At 43.4% G+C, this 15,175-nt stretch overlaps 1 protein-coding gene across 1 annotated transcript; it reads left to right on the top strand.

Moving 5' to 3' along the window:
* Positions 1 to 10,917: 10,917 nt before the first annotated feature.
* LOC121973738 (thermospermine synthase ACAULIS5-like) lies at positions 10,918 to 13,217 on the top strand. Its single transcript, XM_042525112.1, has 10 exons — positions 10,918 to 11,144; positions 11,231 to 11,297; positions 11,408 to 11,502; positions 11,576 to 11,678; positions 11,772 to 11,860; positions 11,955 to 12,111; positions 12,198 to 12,273; positions 12,353 to 12,411; positions 12,511 to 12,647; positions 12,750 to 13,217. The coding sequence occupies exons 1-10, from the start codon at positions 11,026 to 11,028 to the stop codon at positions 12,820 to 12,822; spliced, it is 975 nt and encodes a 324-aa protein (XP_042381046.1). The 5' UTR covers positions 10,918 to 11,025; the 3' UTR covers positions 12,823 to 13,217.
* The last annotated feature ends 1,958 nt before the right edge of the window (positions 13,218 to 15,175 follow it).

Raw genomic sequence — 15,175 nt, 5'->3', positions numbered from 1 at the left:
ACCCTAGGTAACGAGAAGTCTTGGGGGAGTGAACTCCAAGCAAGGTTGATCGGATGGTTTCCGGTCGACCGCGCGCGGTCGACTGGACAAGCGGATCTCGGTAAATCTAGGTTTAGGTTTATCATTATATTCTGTATTACTATTATTACTGTTGGCTAATATATTATTGCAGGAAAAGTCTTAGTGGATCGGGCGATCAGACACTGAGCAGGCAAAAGTCTAAACAGGTCTGGAGGACTATGTTTGGCAGGTAAGTTGAGGTATGCAACTGGAGGAGCGACAGTGAGGTCGAGTTCCCAAAGGGAACAACCTAAGGTCGCTGATCTAACTGAAGAAACCGGGAAGGTTTCCAAGTTGAGATCAAGACAGTTCTACTGTCTAATATTACTCATGCATAATATATTATTACTGTTCTAACCTTTGTTTTGCAGGATATTGTTTAACTTTGTTTTGCAGGTTTGGCCTGATCGGTCAACCAAACAGGAGGATCGGTCGACTGAACCAGCTTGACTCAGACCAAAGATTAGTTCAGATCAGGCAAAACAAAGTTCAGTCCGGTTAAAGCTTGATCGGTCGACCGAACCAGAGGATCGGTCGACCGAACCATGGAGACTCAGCACTGGATAGCTCATCAGCAGCGATTAGCAGAAAAGGGAAAAAGGGTTGATCAGTCGACCGAACCGGAGGATCGGTCGACCGATCCAATCAGAATTAATTGCAGCATTAATGAAGATCTCGGCTGATTTCGACGAACAGGGAAAAAGACTGTTCGGTCGACCAAAATATAGGTTCGGTCAACCGAACCATTTATGAGCATTTACTACAAAAGATCGAGCCATCTTCTGTTTTTGGCGAGGAAGGAATGGAGCCGGGTTCGGTCAACCGAACAAAGGGATCGGTCAACTGAACGCTCAAGGAACTTATAAAAAGTGCTCGAAGTCAGAGGCTACGATAAGACTTTCTGATCAACTCAAGTTATATTCTGCAAGCTGTTCGTGCTTCATCAACTCTGCAAGTCATTCCGATAGTGTCGACCGAGCTTCGACTTTCAAATCTATTGTCGGTATCTTTTATTTTGTATTGCACTTAAATTCATTTAAGATAGTAGGAGTGTTACTATCTTAAACATCTTTGTATCTGTACGATCTACTTCTTTCCGTGGGTTTCGGAAAGAAGGGTTATAGTGCATTGCCCATCGGTGCGGCCAAGGACCACGGGCCTTCGAGTAGGAGCCGAGCTAGGCTCTGAATGAAGTAAATAACCTTGTCTCGTTTGTGATTTCCATAGCACGATTCTAATTTAAAAGTAAAAGAAAAGTTTTAAAAAAGCGCAATATAACCCCCCCTCTCTATCACTCCAAACGATCTATCAATATCTTTGTAATGAAGTTCATTAAATGCTATCCAGTGATAGTAGGACACATGTCCCTTACTACCGTCGCACGCTCGATGTGACAGGCGGACATCCACTTGTGACGAGATATGTGCCTTTTCAAAATCAGCAATTGGATCTACTGCTAGGTTTCCGCAACCTTGGATCAAACGGCTGAGGTCGATCGGCTGATAAGTTTATAAACCTTGTGTGTTTCGCCGTCTTCCTCACTTGGCATCTTCATCTTCGAGCGTGGCAGCGACACTGTGTCCTCCTTTTTCGGCCATCTTAGAGATCCCTCTGGTAAGCTTTCGTTTCCCTTCAATCGAATCGTTTTGTTGCTCCGCCAATCGAACTTCTTTGTTGTTTCCTGTTGCTTTTATTTTCGATGACAAGATCCTCTCAACCTCTCTTCGTCCCTGGGCTTTGGTATACGTCCATCGAATGCAGGTTCAATAGAGGTGATGCAGAGAGTTTGAAAGCTGCCTTTAAAATCTCTCTGATTATCAAATCGGTCTTCCCTTGACTTTTGACTGCCCGAATGAGCCGTCTCCGGATTTTGTATACTTTTTTAGCGAAAAATTTACCGCCGTCTGTGGTTCTCGATCCACCCTTTCTTCTCTTCCATTTGTAAATATTTTCGTATTTCTCACCATCAACTAATATCGAACTCTTCTCGGTTGCTGTGCGGGGTCGTCATTTTGTTCCGCCTGCAGGGTATTTCCCTTACTCCTCGACTCTTCCACTATTTCTATTATCCCAAATTATCCGAGCCGGGGACTTTTTTTTCAAGCCCGAGTGGGCCTAGTCTTCTTTGACAAGATGTCATCCTCCAACAAGCATTGGAAGGACTACTCTTCATTCACTTTCCTGAGCGACCGGACTTCCTGACCAGGTGACAATTAGAGGTGTCGATCCCTCCAGAGCTCAAGAAATACAAGAGCCGCTCGGACTACCTTCATGCAGCTTCTAGCTTGGCCGGTCAGAAATACCATATACACAAGTTGTTGCTGGAGGGTGTTCTCTATATGTTCAGCCTGAGTCCGATCCGCATAAGGCTTTCATCTAGCCTAGGCATGCTCCTTCTCAGCTTAACTTTTGGATTTAATTGATTTTTTTCTTGTGCAACACAAGTCATGTTGCGCGCACGTTTGGCCGGTAAAGCCAAACTCACAAACACAGAGATCAATGATGCGGTCGTGGCCGAATTGGAGAGCCGCGGTTTGCAGCCGATCGATTCCCACGAGGATTTGCTCGGTGAGGAGGAGGGAACTAAGTGTTGGGAAGCGGTGTTGGAGGAAGTCGAACAGCCGCGAGCGATGCGGCGGCTGCCACAACGGACCTTTTGCTTGAACAACTGTACATGGTCCAGATAACTGTCGCTTCAGAGTTGGCAACTTCTGGGGAGCCCCTGCAACACCGCAAAAGGCACCAAGCAGAATGTTCCTCTCGAGATGGGCCAGTTAAGGGCCGATCTGAATAAGAGCTCTGAGCAGCTCGAAGCAGAGAAAGGTAAGAGCTCCGAGAAGGCGGTACAGCTGGCCCGACTTAATAAACAGGCCGTCTCCTTTGAGTCAAAAATCCACTCGACCAACACCAGGAAACTTTGAGCCATAGAAGATCTAGAGATAAAAAATAAAGAGTTTCGGGTATTGGTTCAGAACCTGAAGGAGGCTGAGGCCGCGCTGAAGGCCGAGCGGGAAAGACAGTTGGCCGAGAATACTAACGTAAAGACCCAGCTTAACGCCAAAAATGAAGAGCTGGCCAAGTTGAAGGAAGAGCTAGAGGCCTACCAAGCGGCATTAGAGACTTATCAGGGAGCTAAGTCGAGTAGGTTGATCTCATGAAGTAGGCCTACATCCGCTTAGATACTTTTAATGACAAAGTTGTCGATCGGGCTCTCCATCTATTCGACCTGGCTATCGATGGGACGTTCGCTCAACTGAAGTACGGTGGATATCTCTCCACCGCTTTGACAAGCAAAGTCATCAGTCGGGACAAGCTGGCCGAGTCACTACTCGACGATGTTTTAGATTTTTTGGAGTGACCCTGTGAGTTTTACTTCTGTAAAATTTTCTTCAAGTATTAATGAATGTACGTCCATCCAGCGAACTGCTATTTTTCTTTGTCTCTTTTTTGACCATTTGACATTTTCGACTTGTATTTAGATCAAGTATTGCCGCGTAAAATGCAAGTATGGCCTCGTGTTTCTTTGATTGGCAATGGGTTATCTATTTTCTTAGGCGATCAATCAGTTCTGATTTTAAGGTCTTTGCTCGACCATTTCATGGCATAGACGTGGGTTTAAGATCACCGCTCGACTGTTGATGACGACAAGGGTTTAAGATCACCGCTCGGCCGCTGATGACTACATGGGTTTAAGATCGTCGCTCGACTATTGATGAAGACTAGAGTTTAATGTTGTTGTTCGACCGCTGATGAAGACTAGGGTTTAAGGTTGCCGCTCAACCATTGATGAAGACTAGGGTTTAAGGTCGCCGCTCAACCGTTGATGAAGACTAGGATTTAAGGTCGTCGTTCGACTGCTGATGAAGATAAGGATTTAAGGTTGCCGCTCGACCTAATATGTCCGCCCAACTCATAAGTCTGGAATGCTTGCGATTTTATTCATATTTGTCCTGCATTAGGAAGACATGCACGCTCATATAGGTAAATATAATCATTCACACCCCTTACCCGATCCTACAGGGTTGGAGGTGGTTCACACTTCATGGTCGCTCGAGCGGTCTTTCGTCTTCGTCTTCCAAATAATATGCTTTTGAGCAGAGTTTCTGCACGACTTTATAGGGTCCCACCCATGGAGCTTCGAGTTTGGTGACGTCGTCGACCGGCTTTATATTCTTCCACACTAGATCACCAACCTTGAAGGACCGCAGGATAACCCTCCAGTTGTAGTTCTATTTCATCAACTGTCGGTACGCCATCAGTCGAACGGTAACCTTGTCCCGTGCTTCGTCGACCAAGTCTAGCTCCATCAATCTCCGCTCGTCGTTCTGCTCGTCATAGTGCTGCACTCGATCAAACTCCATTTTGACTTCCACCGGGAATACTGCTTCACCGCCGTACACCAGATGAAATAGCGTCATGCCGGTCGCCTCCTTTGGGGTCGTGCGTAGGGCCCATAGGACACTAGGGAGTTCGTCGACCCAGCTGCCTCCTGTGTGGTCGAGTCGTGCTCTCCATCCTTTGAGAATCTCCCGATTGGTGACTTCCGTTTGTCCGTTTCTTTAGGGGTAAGCCACCCAGGTGAAGGCCTGCTAGATACTATAGCTTTCACACCATTCTTTGAGCCTCCGATAGGCGAATTACCTCCTGTTGTCTGAGACAACCCGTCGGGGGATGCCGAACCGGCATAAGATATTTTTCCAGACGAACTTGATGACCATCTGTTCACTTATCATTGCTAATAGTTTGGTCTCTACCCATTTTGAGAAGTAGTTCACAACAATGAGCAGGAACCTTCACTGACCGGTTGCCATGGGAAACGGACCCACGATGTCTATGCCCCATTGGTCAAATGGGCAAGACACTGTGAATGTTTTCATCTCCTCGGTTGGTCGATGTGGGATGTTATGATACTTATAGCAAGACAGACAAGTGACTACTATCCGAGCGACATCCTTATGGACAGTTGTCCAAAAATATCCGGCCAGGAGCATCTTTCGAGCCAGCGAATGGCCACCCTGATGGCTTTGGCAGGAGCCTTTGGTGCACTTTTTGGAGGATGTATTCTGCGTCCTCTGGTCCAACGCACTTGAGTAAGGGTCTGGAGAAGTCTCTCTTATACATCTGATCTCTAACCAAGGTGAACCGTCCTTCCCTCTTCTTTAATAGTCGCGCTGCCTCTCGGTCGGCCGGCGTGATACCCGATCAGAGGAATTCGATCAGTGGCGATCTCCAGTCACTTTAGTAAACCACTCTCTCCATCCGATCAATGTGCGCCACCAGCAAGACTTGTTTGGTCGGCTGACTGATCATGGCTGGTGATAATGAACTAGCTAACTTAGCTAGCTCGTCTGCTGCTTAATTGTCTGATTGGGGAATTTTCTATATAGTGACTTCTTGAAAATTTGTCTTTAGCTTCTCGAAGGCTTCTACATATAACTTGAGTCAGGAGCTGCTAATCTTGAACGTTCCTAATAGCTACTGGGTGGTCGACTGGGAATCTGAGTGAATGAGGACTTTTGTGGATCCGACATGCCATGTTGTCTGTAAGCCAGCTATCAAGGCTTCATACTCAGCTTCGTTGTTGGTGGCCTGATAATCTAGCCGAACGAAAAGTTGCATCCGATCTTCTTGTGGTGAAATAAGCATAATGTCGACCCTGCTGCCTTGTCGAGTGGACGAACCATTGATATATATTCTCCAAGTTGCTATCGGCTAGGCATTCTGGACCTCTGTAACAAAATCAACCAAGGCCTGAGCTTTGATCGCCATTTGGGGTTGATATTGGATATCAAACTCGCTTAGTTCGGTTATCCATTTGATTAGCTGCTTGAATATCTCTGGATTGAGGAGGACTTTTCCAAGGGTACTGTTGGTCATGACGACAATTGGGTGAGCAAGAAAATATGGACGGAGTCTCCAAGCTGCAAGCACCAGAGCATAAGCTAACGTTTCTAGACCGGTGTAGCGAGATTCAACATCTTTTAATATATGGCTTAAAAAATACACAGGCTGTTGTTCATGGCCGTTCTACTTGACCAATGCCAATCTGACCGTATGCTTTATAGATGACAAATAGATCCAAAGAGACTCTTCGACGTTTAGCTTAGCTAGCACATGCAAGGAATTAAGATACTCCTTGAGTTCTTCCAAAGCCCGATCGTATTCCGTGTCCCATTGAAATCTTATAGCTCAGCGCAATACTTTGAAGAATGGCAAACTCTGATCAAACGTCTAAGAGATGGACCTTGAAAGTGCAGTGATCCGTTCGGTCAACAGTTGGGCCTCCTTCAAATTGCGAGGCGGAGGTGTGTCATGCAAGGCTTTTACCTTACTCGGATTTTCCTCGAACCCCCACTCGGTCACAATATACTCGAGAAAACGACCGCTCCTCATGCCGAACAGACACTTGCTGGGATTCAGCTTTATTCCATAGGTTCTCAAAGTTTGGCAAATCTCCTCGACGTCTGCATAGAGTCGGTCGCTCGAAGGGATTTTATTAGTATGTCATCGACATAGACCTCCATGTTTCGGTCGATCTGCCTACAGAACACTTTATTCATCAACCTTTGGTAGGTTACTCCGGTGTTCTTCAGTCCTAACGGCATGACTTTATAGCAATAGGTTCCTTCGGCCGTGACGAAACTGACCTTTTCTTGATCTTCTTGGGCGAGCGGCACTTGGTGGTAGCCTTGGTATGCATCGAGCATGCATATTAATTCGCAGCCTGCTGTGGAGTCCATGATTGGTCTACACAAGGCAACGGATAGAAGTCTTTCGGGCATGCCTTATTTAAGTCACGAAAATCGATGCAACCCCGCCATTTATTGCCTGACTTGGAGACTAGTACCATGTTAGCGAGTCAACCCGGGAATTGGACTTCTCGTATATGGTCAGCCTCCAATAATTTTTCTATTTCTGCCTGGATGATCAAATTTTGCTCCGGGTTGAAGTCTCTCTTCTTTAGTTTAACCGACCGGGAGTTTGGTCGGACATGTAGCTCGTGTTGAGCCACGCTCGGAGAAATATAAGGAAATTCGTGTATCGACTAGGTGAACATGTCATAGTTTCGTCTAAGGCAGGCGACCAACTTTTCTTCTTTTTTTTTTTTTGCTCTCTAGATCGATGACGATAAAGGTTGTTGTCTCCGATCAGTTTGGATGGATATGAACCTCCTCCTTCTCATCGTAGACTAGAGCAGGAGGCTTCTCCATGATAGTGCTCACTTCCAAGCACGGTGTCTTCTGGGTGGCTCGTGCTTCCATTCTGACCATCTCGACGTAGCAATGCCGAGAGGCCAATTGATCACCTCTGACCTCGTCCACCTCATCCCCTACTGGGAACTTGATCTTTTGGCAGAAAGTGGATACCACCGCTAGGGTCGTTACACTCATTCAGCGCCGAGCGGCCTAGAATGACGTTGTAGGTTAACGACTCATCCACCACGATGAAATTGGTCGTCAGTGTCCTCTTCTGCGGCTCGTCCCAGAGTGAGATGGCCAAACACAGTTGGTCGATCGGCAACACTTCGTTGCTGGTGAACCCGTAGAGTGGAGTCGTCATGGGTAGTAAATCACCTCGGTTGATTTGCAACTGATCGAACGTCTTCTTGAATATAATGTTCAGCAAGCTTCCTGTGTCAACAAAGGTATGGTGAATAACATAATTAGCTATTACCTCTTGGATAATCAGGGCATCATTATGGGGGATCTCTACTCCCTCCAAATCCTTTGGAACGAAGCTAATCTTAGGACCTTTGACCTTCTCCTTGCTATAGCAGACAGCGTGAATTTCAAGCCGCCGAGCGTGCAACTTTCTTGCTCGATTGGAATCATCGTCGGTCAGCCCCCCGACGATAATTCCTATCTCACCTCAAGCAGCGTTGCTCCTATTTTCTTCCTCTCGAGCTAAGGGTCGTCTCCGTTTAGCCTGCTCCCAAACAGGACTTGGATTGTTCTGTTGTTGAGATTGATTATGGTGTGGTTCGACCTCTGTCCTTTCGCCTTCCCTTCGCCCAGCTGATCGATGCCTATATCTCCGATCGGGCGACAGTGACTGGCGATACTGCCTTCTTGGGGTTGGTCTGTTAGCCAGGTAGCAGTCCTGGGTATAATGAGTTGTCGATTGATGGAAAGAGAAAAACATCGACGTCCATATTTTGCCCTTGGAAGCTTTTGGGCGTCCGACCCCAACGTGCTACACGACATGCATCCTGGGCTTGTGTTCTGATTAAGTTCCTCCTGACCGGAACCCTTTAGGAGGCTAATGGTTGCTCGGTTGACACCGCTCGGACGCCATAGCTAGTTCAGCGGGTGCCTCTTTTTTCCTAGCCACCTGTGCTTCTTCTACATTAATGTATTCATTGGCCCTTTTCTGTAGAGGGTCAAAGTCTTTTGGCGGCTTCCAAATGAGTGACCGAAAGAATTCTCCTTCAGTGAGCCCCTGAGTGAAAGCGTTTATCAATACGTCCGAGGAGATCGTGATGTTTATCGCCACTTGATTGAAACGTTGGATATATGCCCTTCAGGCCTCTCGGGGCCCTTGCTTCAGTGAGAATATATTTATGCTCATCTTCTGGTGGCGGCAACTGCTAGCAAAGTGATGCAGGAAGGTCCCTCGGAAGTCTTTAAAGATGTGGATTGTGTCGCTTGGCAAACGTTTGAACTAGCATTGTGCCGATCCAAATAACGTGGTACGGAAGACTTGACATTTTATCCCATCTGTGTATTGGTGTAGGGTGGCCGTGTTATCAAACTTGGCCAAGTGGTCATCGGGGTCGGTCGCTCCATCATATTCCCCGATCGATAATAGAGTGTAATGTTTCGACAGAGGGTTATTTAGAATCCCCTCCGAAAACTGTTGATTGACCCGCTCAAGTGAATTATCCACTTTGGATGCCCCTTGTATCTCAAGCGGGTGCTTCATCCGAGGAAGATCCTCGGTCTCTAATCTGCTCGGCCCCTCTCTTTTGCTAGAATCCATAACGGTACTTAATGTAAGGGGACCGACGCATAAGGTGCTTCCCCACAGACCGATCGACCTCTTGTTCGGTTCCTGAGCGGAGTGTTGTTTAGCCTGCCGCCCCACTATTGAGGCTGCAGGTTCTTACACTTAACGATCGGCCAACTCTTCTTGTTGTTGCTCCACTATCTTTGCAGCCCGGGCTTGTATCAGCGTGTCGAGCTCCTCTTGCATCAGCATTACTGTCATGAATCGTCCGACGTCTTCCATCTTCTCGTTCGGATGCAAGCTACGTTCCCACAGATGGCGCCAAAATGATCTTGTCCAAAAGCGTGAAGCTGGAAAGCGGGGGAGATGGCAGTTCCACTGACTGGATGATGACCTTGCTCCTCTCTGCAAAACAAAACGAAAACCAGGGAAGGGGTCCCTAGCGTCGGCCCTTCGACGCTCAAGTATGAAACAAAGGAAGGAAAATGAAAAATGGTAGAGACCGAGACTTATTTTTCTTGCCTTTTTCTCATACCTGACATCCCCCTTTTATACTTTTCTTAGTGATCTTCCATCTTCTCCTGTTTAATGATATTGATTATATACAGAAGATATCTTTGTCTTAGCTTATGTGTATTTAATGACAGATTGAATGTTCTTCTTTACTTTCTCTTCCTCAAGACTTTTAGTCTTCTCTTTTGTCACTTCGCGTGACTGATGTCGGTGCTACATCTGACCGGACGGGTGGTCCGCTCGAACTGATTTAATGTTGATCGGGCATCATCATTCCGGTCGACTGATGTAGTCACTCCTGCTCAGATTAACCTTGTTTGAACCCTGATATTGACCACTTGACTTTGATTTATACCATGACTATCGACCTGTGCCACGTAAACTCTTATCTCCGCATCAATTATTATGCTATTCATCCCTTTCCCACCCGTTCTAGCATGCCTCTCTCCTATACTAATTAAGTTATAAGATAATTTTATTTTACTTCATTCTATTAATAATATGATGTTTCAATTTATTTTATTGTATAGAGTTAAATCATTTTAAATATTTTATTTTTAATTTATTATTATTTTTTAAAGTTTTTAGATGAAAATAAAAAAAATATTTATATATTACATAAAGTTTTGATAATATGAAATGTATCTTTATCTATATAATGATAAACTCGAACTATATTGATACATGAAATATTTTATATATAATTAGCACATTTAAATATTTTATTAGGTGCGTGTTGATGGTGAAACTTAATTATTTGTATTATTATTCTACTGACATGTTTTTATGTTGTTTCCAATTTCTCTAATTATTTTAAATAATATATTATTTTCTTTGGGTAAAATATAACCCCTCACCTAACATAGCTAGAACTCCATGTTTAAAATCCCATAGCTTCTACAATAACCATATTTGGTATGTACGTTTTCTAATATTAAATAATTTTTAATTACATAAGAACCGTAAAGATTAATATTTTAGTATATTTTATATGATTGTTATGGCAATTATTTTACCAATAATTTTTATATTGATCCATTTTAAAAAATTAATTTTAAAATTTAAATGGATAGTAATAACAAAGACTTTTGGAAAACGTCCAAATTTGAAGCCGCATGAGTCGGAGACTTTGCAATGCCCGTCTCCATGCGGATGCCAGGTCAGCGGTGCTGACTAGACGAGGGAAACAAAGAGGGTGCGCGTGTCGCTGGTGGCCCGCATAGTGTCTGCCACCCACCCAGACTGTGGTAGACGCCAACCAGTGCCATCGCGGACTGGTTCGCGTGCGACGCCCACTTTTGCTCACTACGACAGTTTCTCGTCCTTGCCCACATCCACGTTGCACGCCCTCGTGCGCTATATATACGACACCCGTCCCTGCCTCCGAGTCTCACTGCCTTAATTACTGCGACCTTCGACTCTGTTCTTACTTACTCTTAGTTTCTTCTACCTCTTCTTTTTCCTTCGGATTTCTCTTCCGAGTGTATACTGTTAAAATCAGAGAAGATGGATAGCCAAGCTGATGTGAAGGACCAGTGCCACCATGCCAAAGATGATGCAGAGGCATGCAAATGGTACGAAGAGGAGATTGACGACGATCTCAAGTGGTCTTTTGCTCTGAACAGGTGTTCCTATTGATCAATCTAGTCTTATAAGTTTCAATAAGCTTAATTAATTATATATATATATCCGTGCTTTAAATTGGACTCAGTGTGCTGCATAAAGGGACCAGCAAGTACCAAGAAATAGCTCTTATTGACACGAAACGTTTCGGCAAGGTTTGCATGATTCGATAGTTTTCTCCTCTTTTCGATCGGTTCACCTTTCTGGAGCTTTTTTAGTTTGTTTTCCCCTAATTAATTTATAAATTTCTTCTGCATGCGGTAAGGCTTTGGTGATCGACGGCAAGATGCAGAGCGCCGAGATCGACGAGTTCATCTACCATGAGTGCTTGATCCATCCCCCCCTACTTTGCCACCCTAAGTCTGTCCTTCCTCTGTTTGGACATGCACGCGGTATTTTTCATATCTTAATCGTATATATATCATGCATGCAGCCCCAAGACAGTGTTTATTATGGGAGGAGGAGAGGGATCGGCAGCGAGGGAAGTCCTCAGGCATAAGACTGTAGAGAGCGTGGTGATGTGCGACATAGACGAGGTTTCTGTCTGATAATCTCTCTTACTTAATGCCCATGCATCATGCGTTCGGTGTGGTTGATCATGTTTTGTGTGTGTTTGATGAAACTGGCAGGAGGTGGTGGATTTCTGCCGAAAGTACTTGACAGTAAACCAAAACGCATTCAGAGACAGCAAGCTCTGCCTCATCATCAACGACGCCAAGTATTTATAGTGAATTAACTTTAATTTAAGACCCAAAGGTAACTGAAAATTGATTCTTAATTTAATAAATATGTACTCTATGGTATTGTTCTAGGGCTGAACTTGAGAAGAGGGAGGAACAGTTTGACATCATAGTGGGTGACTTGTCTGACCCTATGGAAGGAGGACCGTGCTATCAGCTTTACACTAAATCCTTCTACGAGAAAATTCTGAAGCCCAAGCTGCGGCATCAAGGCATCTTTATCACTCAGGTGTCTCATCGATATGTCCTATTTAATTTAGTGTAAAGCGATCCAACGTTCCCTGTTTGATAATTTCGTTAACATATTGTAATTAGGCTGGACCAGCTGGTGTTCTCACCCACAAGGAAGTCTTCTCTTCCATCTACAACACCTTGAAGCATGTCTTCAAATGTATAGTCTCATCGTGTTCATTGTACTCGGCACATACATTAATATTTGTCCCAACTTAAAATCCATTAATTCTCTACAGATGTGGTTGTCTACACAGCTCATGTCCCATCCTTTGCTGATATGTGGGGATGGGTTATGGTAAGTTGTATCTCTTTGACAAGTGCTTAATTTTTAGTATAATTTCGTACATTAAAACTGAGCAAATTAACTTCCTGCTTTTATTGGTTGTTAACGAAGGCATCGGATGAGCCTCTGGTGGTGGATTCTCGTCAGATTGATGAGAGGATTGGGGAAAGAATCAATGGAGAGCTTCTCTACCTAAACGGCGAGTCGCTGGTATCTTCCACCACCATGAACAAGAGCGTCTACACGTCGTAAGTATCACGTATCGCATGCCCGTTAATTTATGCTCTTCGTGATCCAAGAAATCGATCAATGGTCTTCTTGTTCTTGGTTAATCTGAACAACTGACGCAGCCTCTTGAACGAGACGCATATCTACACCGAGGAGAACGCGAGATTTTTGTACGGACATGGAATGGGTTGCTAGGCAGAGACGGCGGCCAGGCGACGATCGAGCATTTCGCTATTTTTCATGCTTGGAATCAAAGTCGCCTGCGTGAAGTGTTCCTTTATTACTTTCCCTGTGCGAGCAAATAAAAGCCAGTGGCAAATTTTGAAATCAATAAGTCTAGTACTAGTGCGGTTGACTAGGAATTGAGCTTCAAGTAAAATAAAGAGAAAAAAAGAACAATTAAAATTTTGTGTGTGTGATTCTACACCTCACTTTATTTAGTTTTTCTTTCATAATTTTCTTTTATTTTTTTCCTTCAAATGAATTAGTTATGGAATTTCGGAATGATTGATCTTTTCGGGCTAAACTACTTTAGTCATAAATCCAAACTGCAGCTCATTCTGATCATAAATGATTGAATTAGTTAGTCTTTCTCTCACAATTTTCCTTTCTAGTCATAAATCCAAACTGCAGCTCATTCTCAATGCTGTCGGCCACTGAACTAAAGCCCGGGCAACCTAACACGTGGCTCTGCCTTTGACGGAATTGATCAAGAAAGTACATGAGCAGCCACAAGAGCATCACGTTAACCCAACTTCAAACAAGCTAAGAGTTGTTGAGATGAAAAATATAACTCTATCCTTGTTATATCATATTTGATATATTAGTAATACTTGTGTTGTCGTTGCTATCACTTTTTCTCCTTCAAATGGTGAGCTTCTCGTCTGGTCAACAGCACACCTGGTCTTATCGTTTTGTCATGGCTGAATATGACAAAAAGAATAACATGGATCACACCACTTCAATTGTTCGATGCACCATTTTTTGGTATGTAAAAGGCATATCATCGAGTCACACACCCTTTTGCATAAGTGAGGCATCCTTTTAGGTAGTCTCTACTTTGGATAGATGTACCTCTTTAGGTATATAGCCGATCGAGTAACCCTTTCTCATTAGTCATCTTCAATGCATCGTCGTTAGAGAGGTAGTTGTTAGACTATGTTGATTTGCACCCTAGGAGAATTCAAATCGTATTTTACTTAGGTCATAAGATTGAAGTGAGTGTTGGAGTCACTTTCTTTAAAATAATATTATATCTTACCTAGATGTTTATAGTTGTTGATAGAGCTGTCAATTTAGGTTGCATCCGTTAAGTTAACCCATTCTATCAAATAATTTAAGTAGATTAAGTGGAAATTTTATCAATCTATTTAAAGGCGAGTCTTGGTCGACTCACGACGGGTTTGGGTTGGCTCATAAGTTGAGAAAATGTTGAAAGTAGTCGTTCATGCACCTTGAATAGTCGTTGAGGTCCCTTGGTGCTTCTCTCATATTTATTAGAGATAAGAGCACACTTGCTACTCTTTTGTAGTGAATTGATGTGATTGGGATTACTATATTGGTTTATAATAATCTTTACAGTGGTAAGCTTTCTTAACTTATTTTGATATGTTTTCTTGAGTAATAGGTGTTAAATTCATTTTGCTTCATGAACGTTTTCGCTTCACTAGATGAGCAACCTACGAGCCAACCTAAGTTGCCGCGGACTTTTTTATTTTATATTTTGGTGGATCCATGGGTTGGCTCGTCTAACCCACAATTCTCCTTGAATTGGATTGGGTTGGAAAATTTTCAACCTGTCAAGATGACAAGTTCACCCGGCCTGCCTCGCCCCGTCAAATGGTCGACTGCCATAAGTTGGCCCGTCTGACAGCTCTAGTTGTCGACACCGTCATATAAGATATAACATATAACCATATGATAATTTTGATCTTTATGGTGATCAATTCTCATGACCTCCATACACTACAAAAAAAATAGGCTTTTTGGGATGAATTTTATAATGAAAAAATTTTGTTGTAAATTAGGCGTCCTAAATTCTGCAACAAAAATATGAAAATTTGTCACCAAGTTTGTGACAAATTTTATTTTCATCACCAAATTCATTGCAAATTTGCAATGAAAAAAAATTATCACAAAATTACCAAATGCAAATCTGCGATGAAATTTTATTTTCGTCCCAAATTTGACGACTAATCTGGTTTTCATCATAGATTTGGCAATGAAAATAGTATTCGTCGTTAAATCTAGTTTGCAACGATTCTCCATTGCATCCCAGATTTGACGACGAATACTATTTTCGTTGTATTTTCACAACGAATATAGATTCATCACAATATGCTAATTTGCCAAATTTACAACGAATCCACAGATTCAATTCGTTGCAAATTTGTGATACACAGTAAATTTATGATGAAAATAATTCGTCTCTAAATTCATCTTAAAATGCTAAAATTTTGACCAGAATCTAGCCATTTCTTTATTTTATCATGTTAATACAATACATCAACCATTTCTAAACCTGTTTATATAACACATTGTATTTAAC

The sequence above is a fragment of the Zingiber officinale genome, chromosome 4A, assembly GCF_018446385.1.
Source record: "Zingiber officinale cultivar Zhangliang chromosome 4A, Zo_v1.1, whole genome shotgun sequence".
In the NCBI taxonomy this organism is placed as follows: Eukaryota; Viridiplantae; Streptophyta; class Magnoliopsida; order Zingiberales; family Zingiberaceae; genus Zingiber; species Zingiber officinale.
This window is presented reverse-complemented; position numbering and strand designations above follow the sequence as displayed.

Coding starts and splice junctions, on each gene's coding strand:
- LOC121973738 (XM_042525112.1), top strand. CDS start 11,026: ATGGATAGCCAAGCTGATGTGAAGGACCAGTGCCACCATGCCAAAGAT. Junction 11,503..11,575: donor CCCCTACTTTGCCACCCTAA/GTCTGTCCTTCC, acceptor TCATGCATGCAG/CCCCAAGACAGTGTTTATTA. Junction 12,412..12,510: donor ATATGTGGGGATGGGTTATG/GTAAGTTGTATC, acceptor TTGTTAACGAAG/GCATCGGATGAGCCTCTGGT.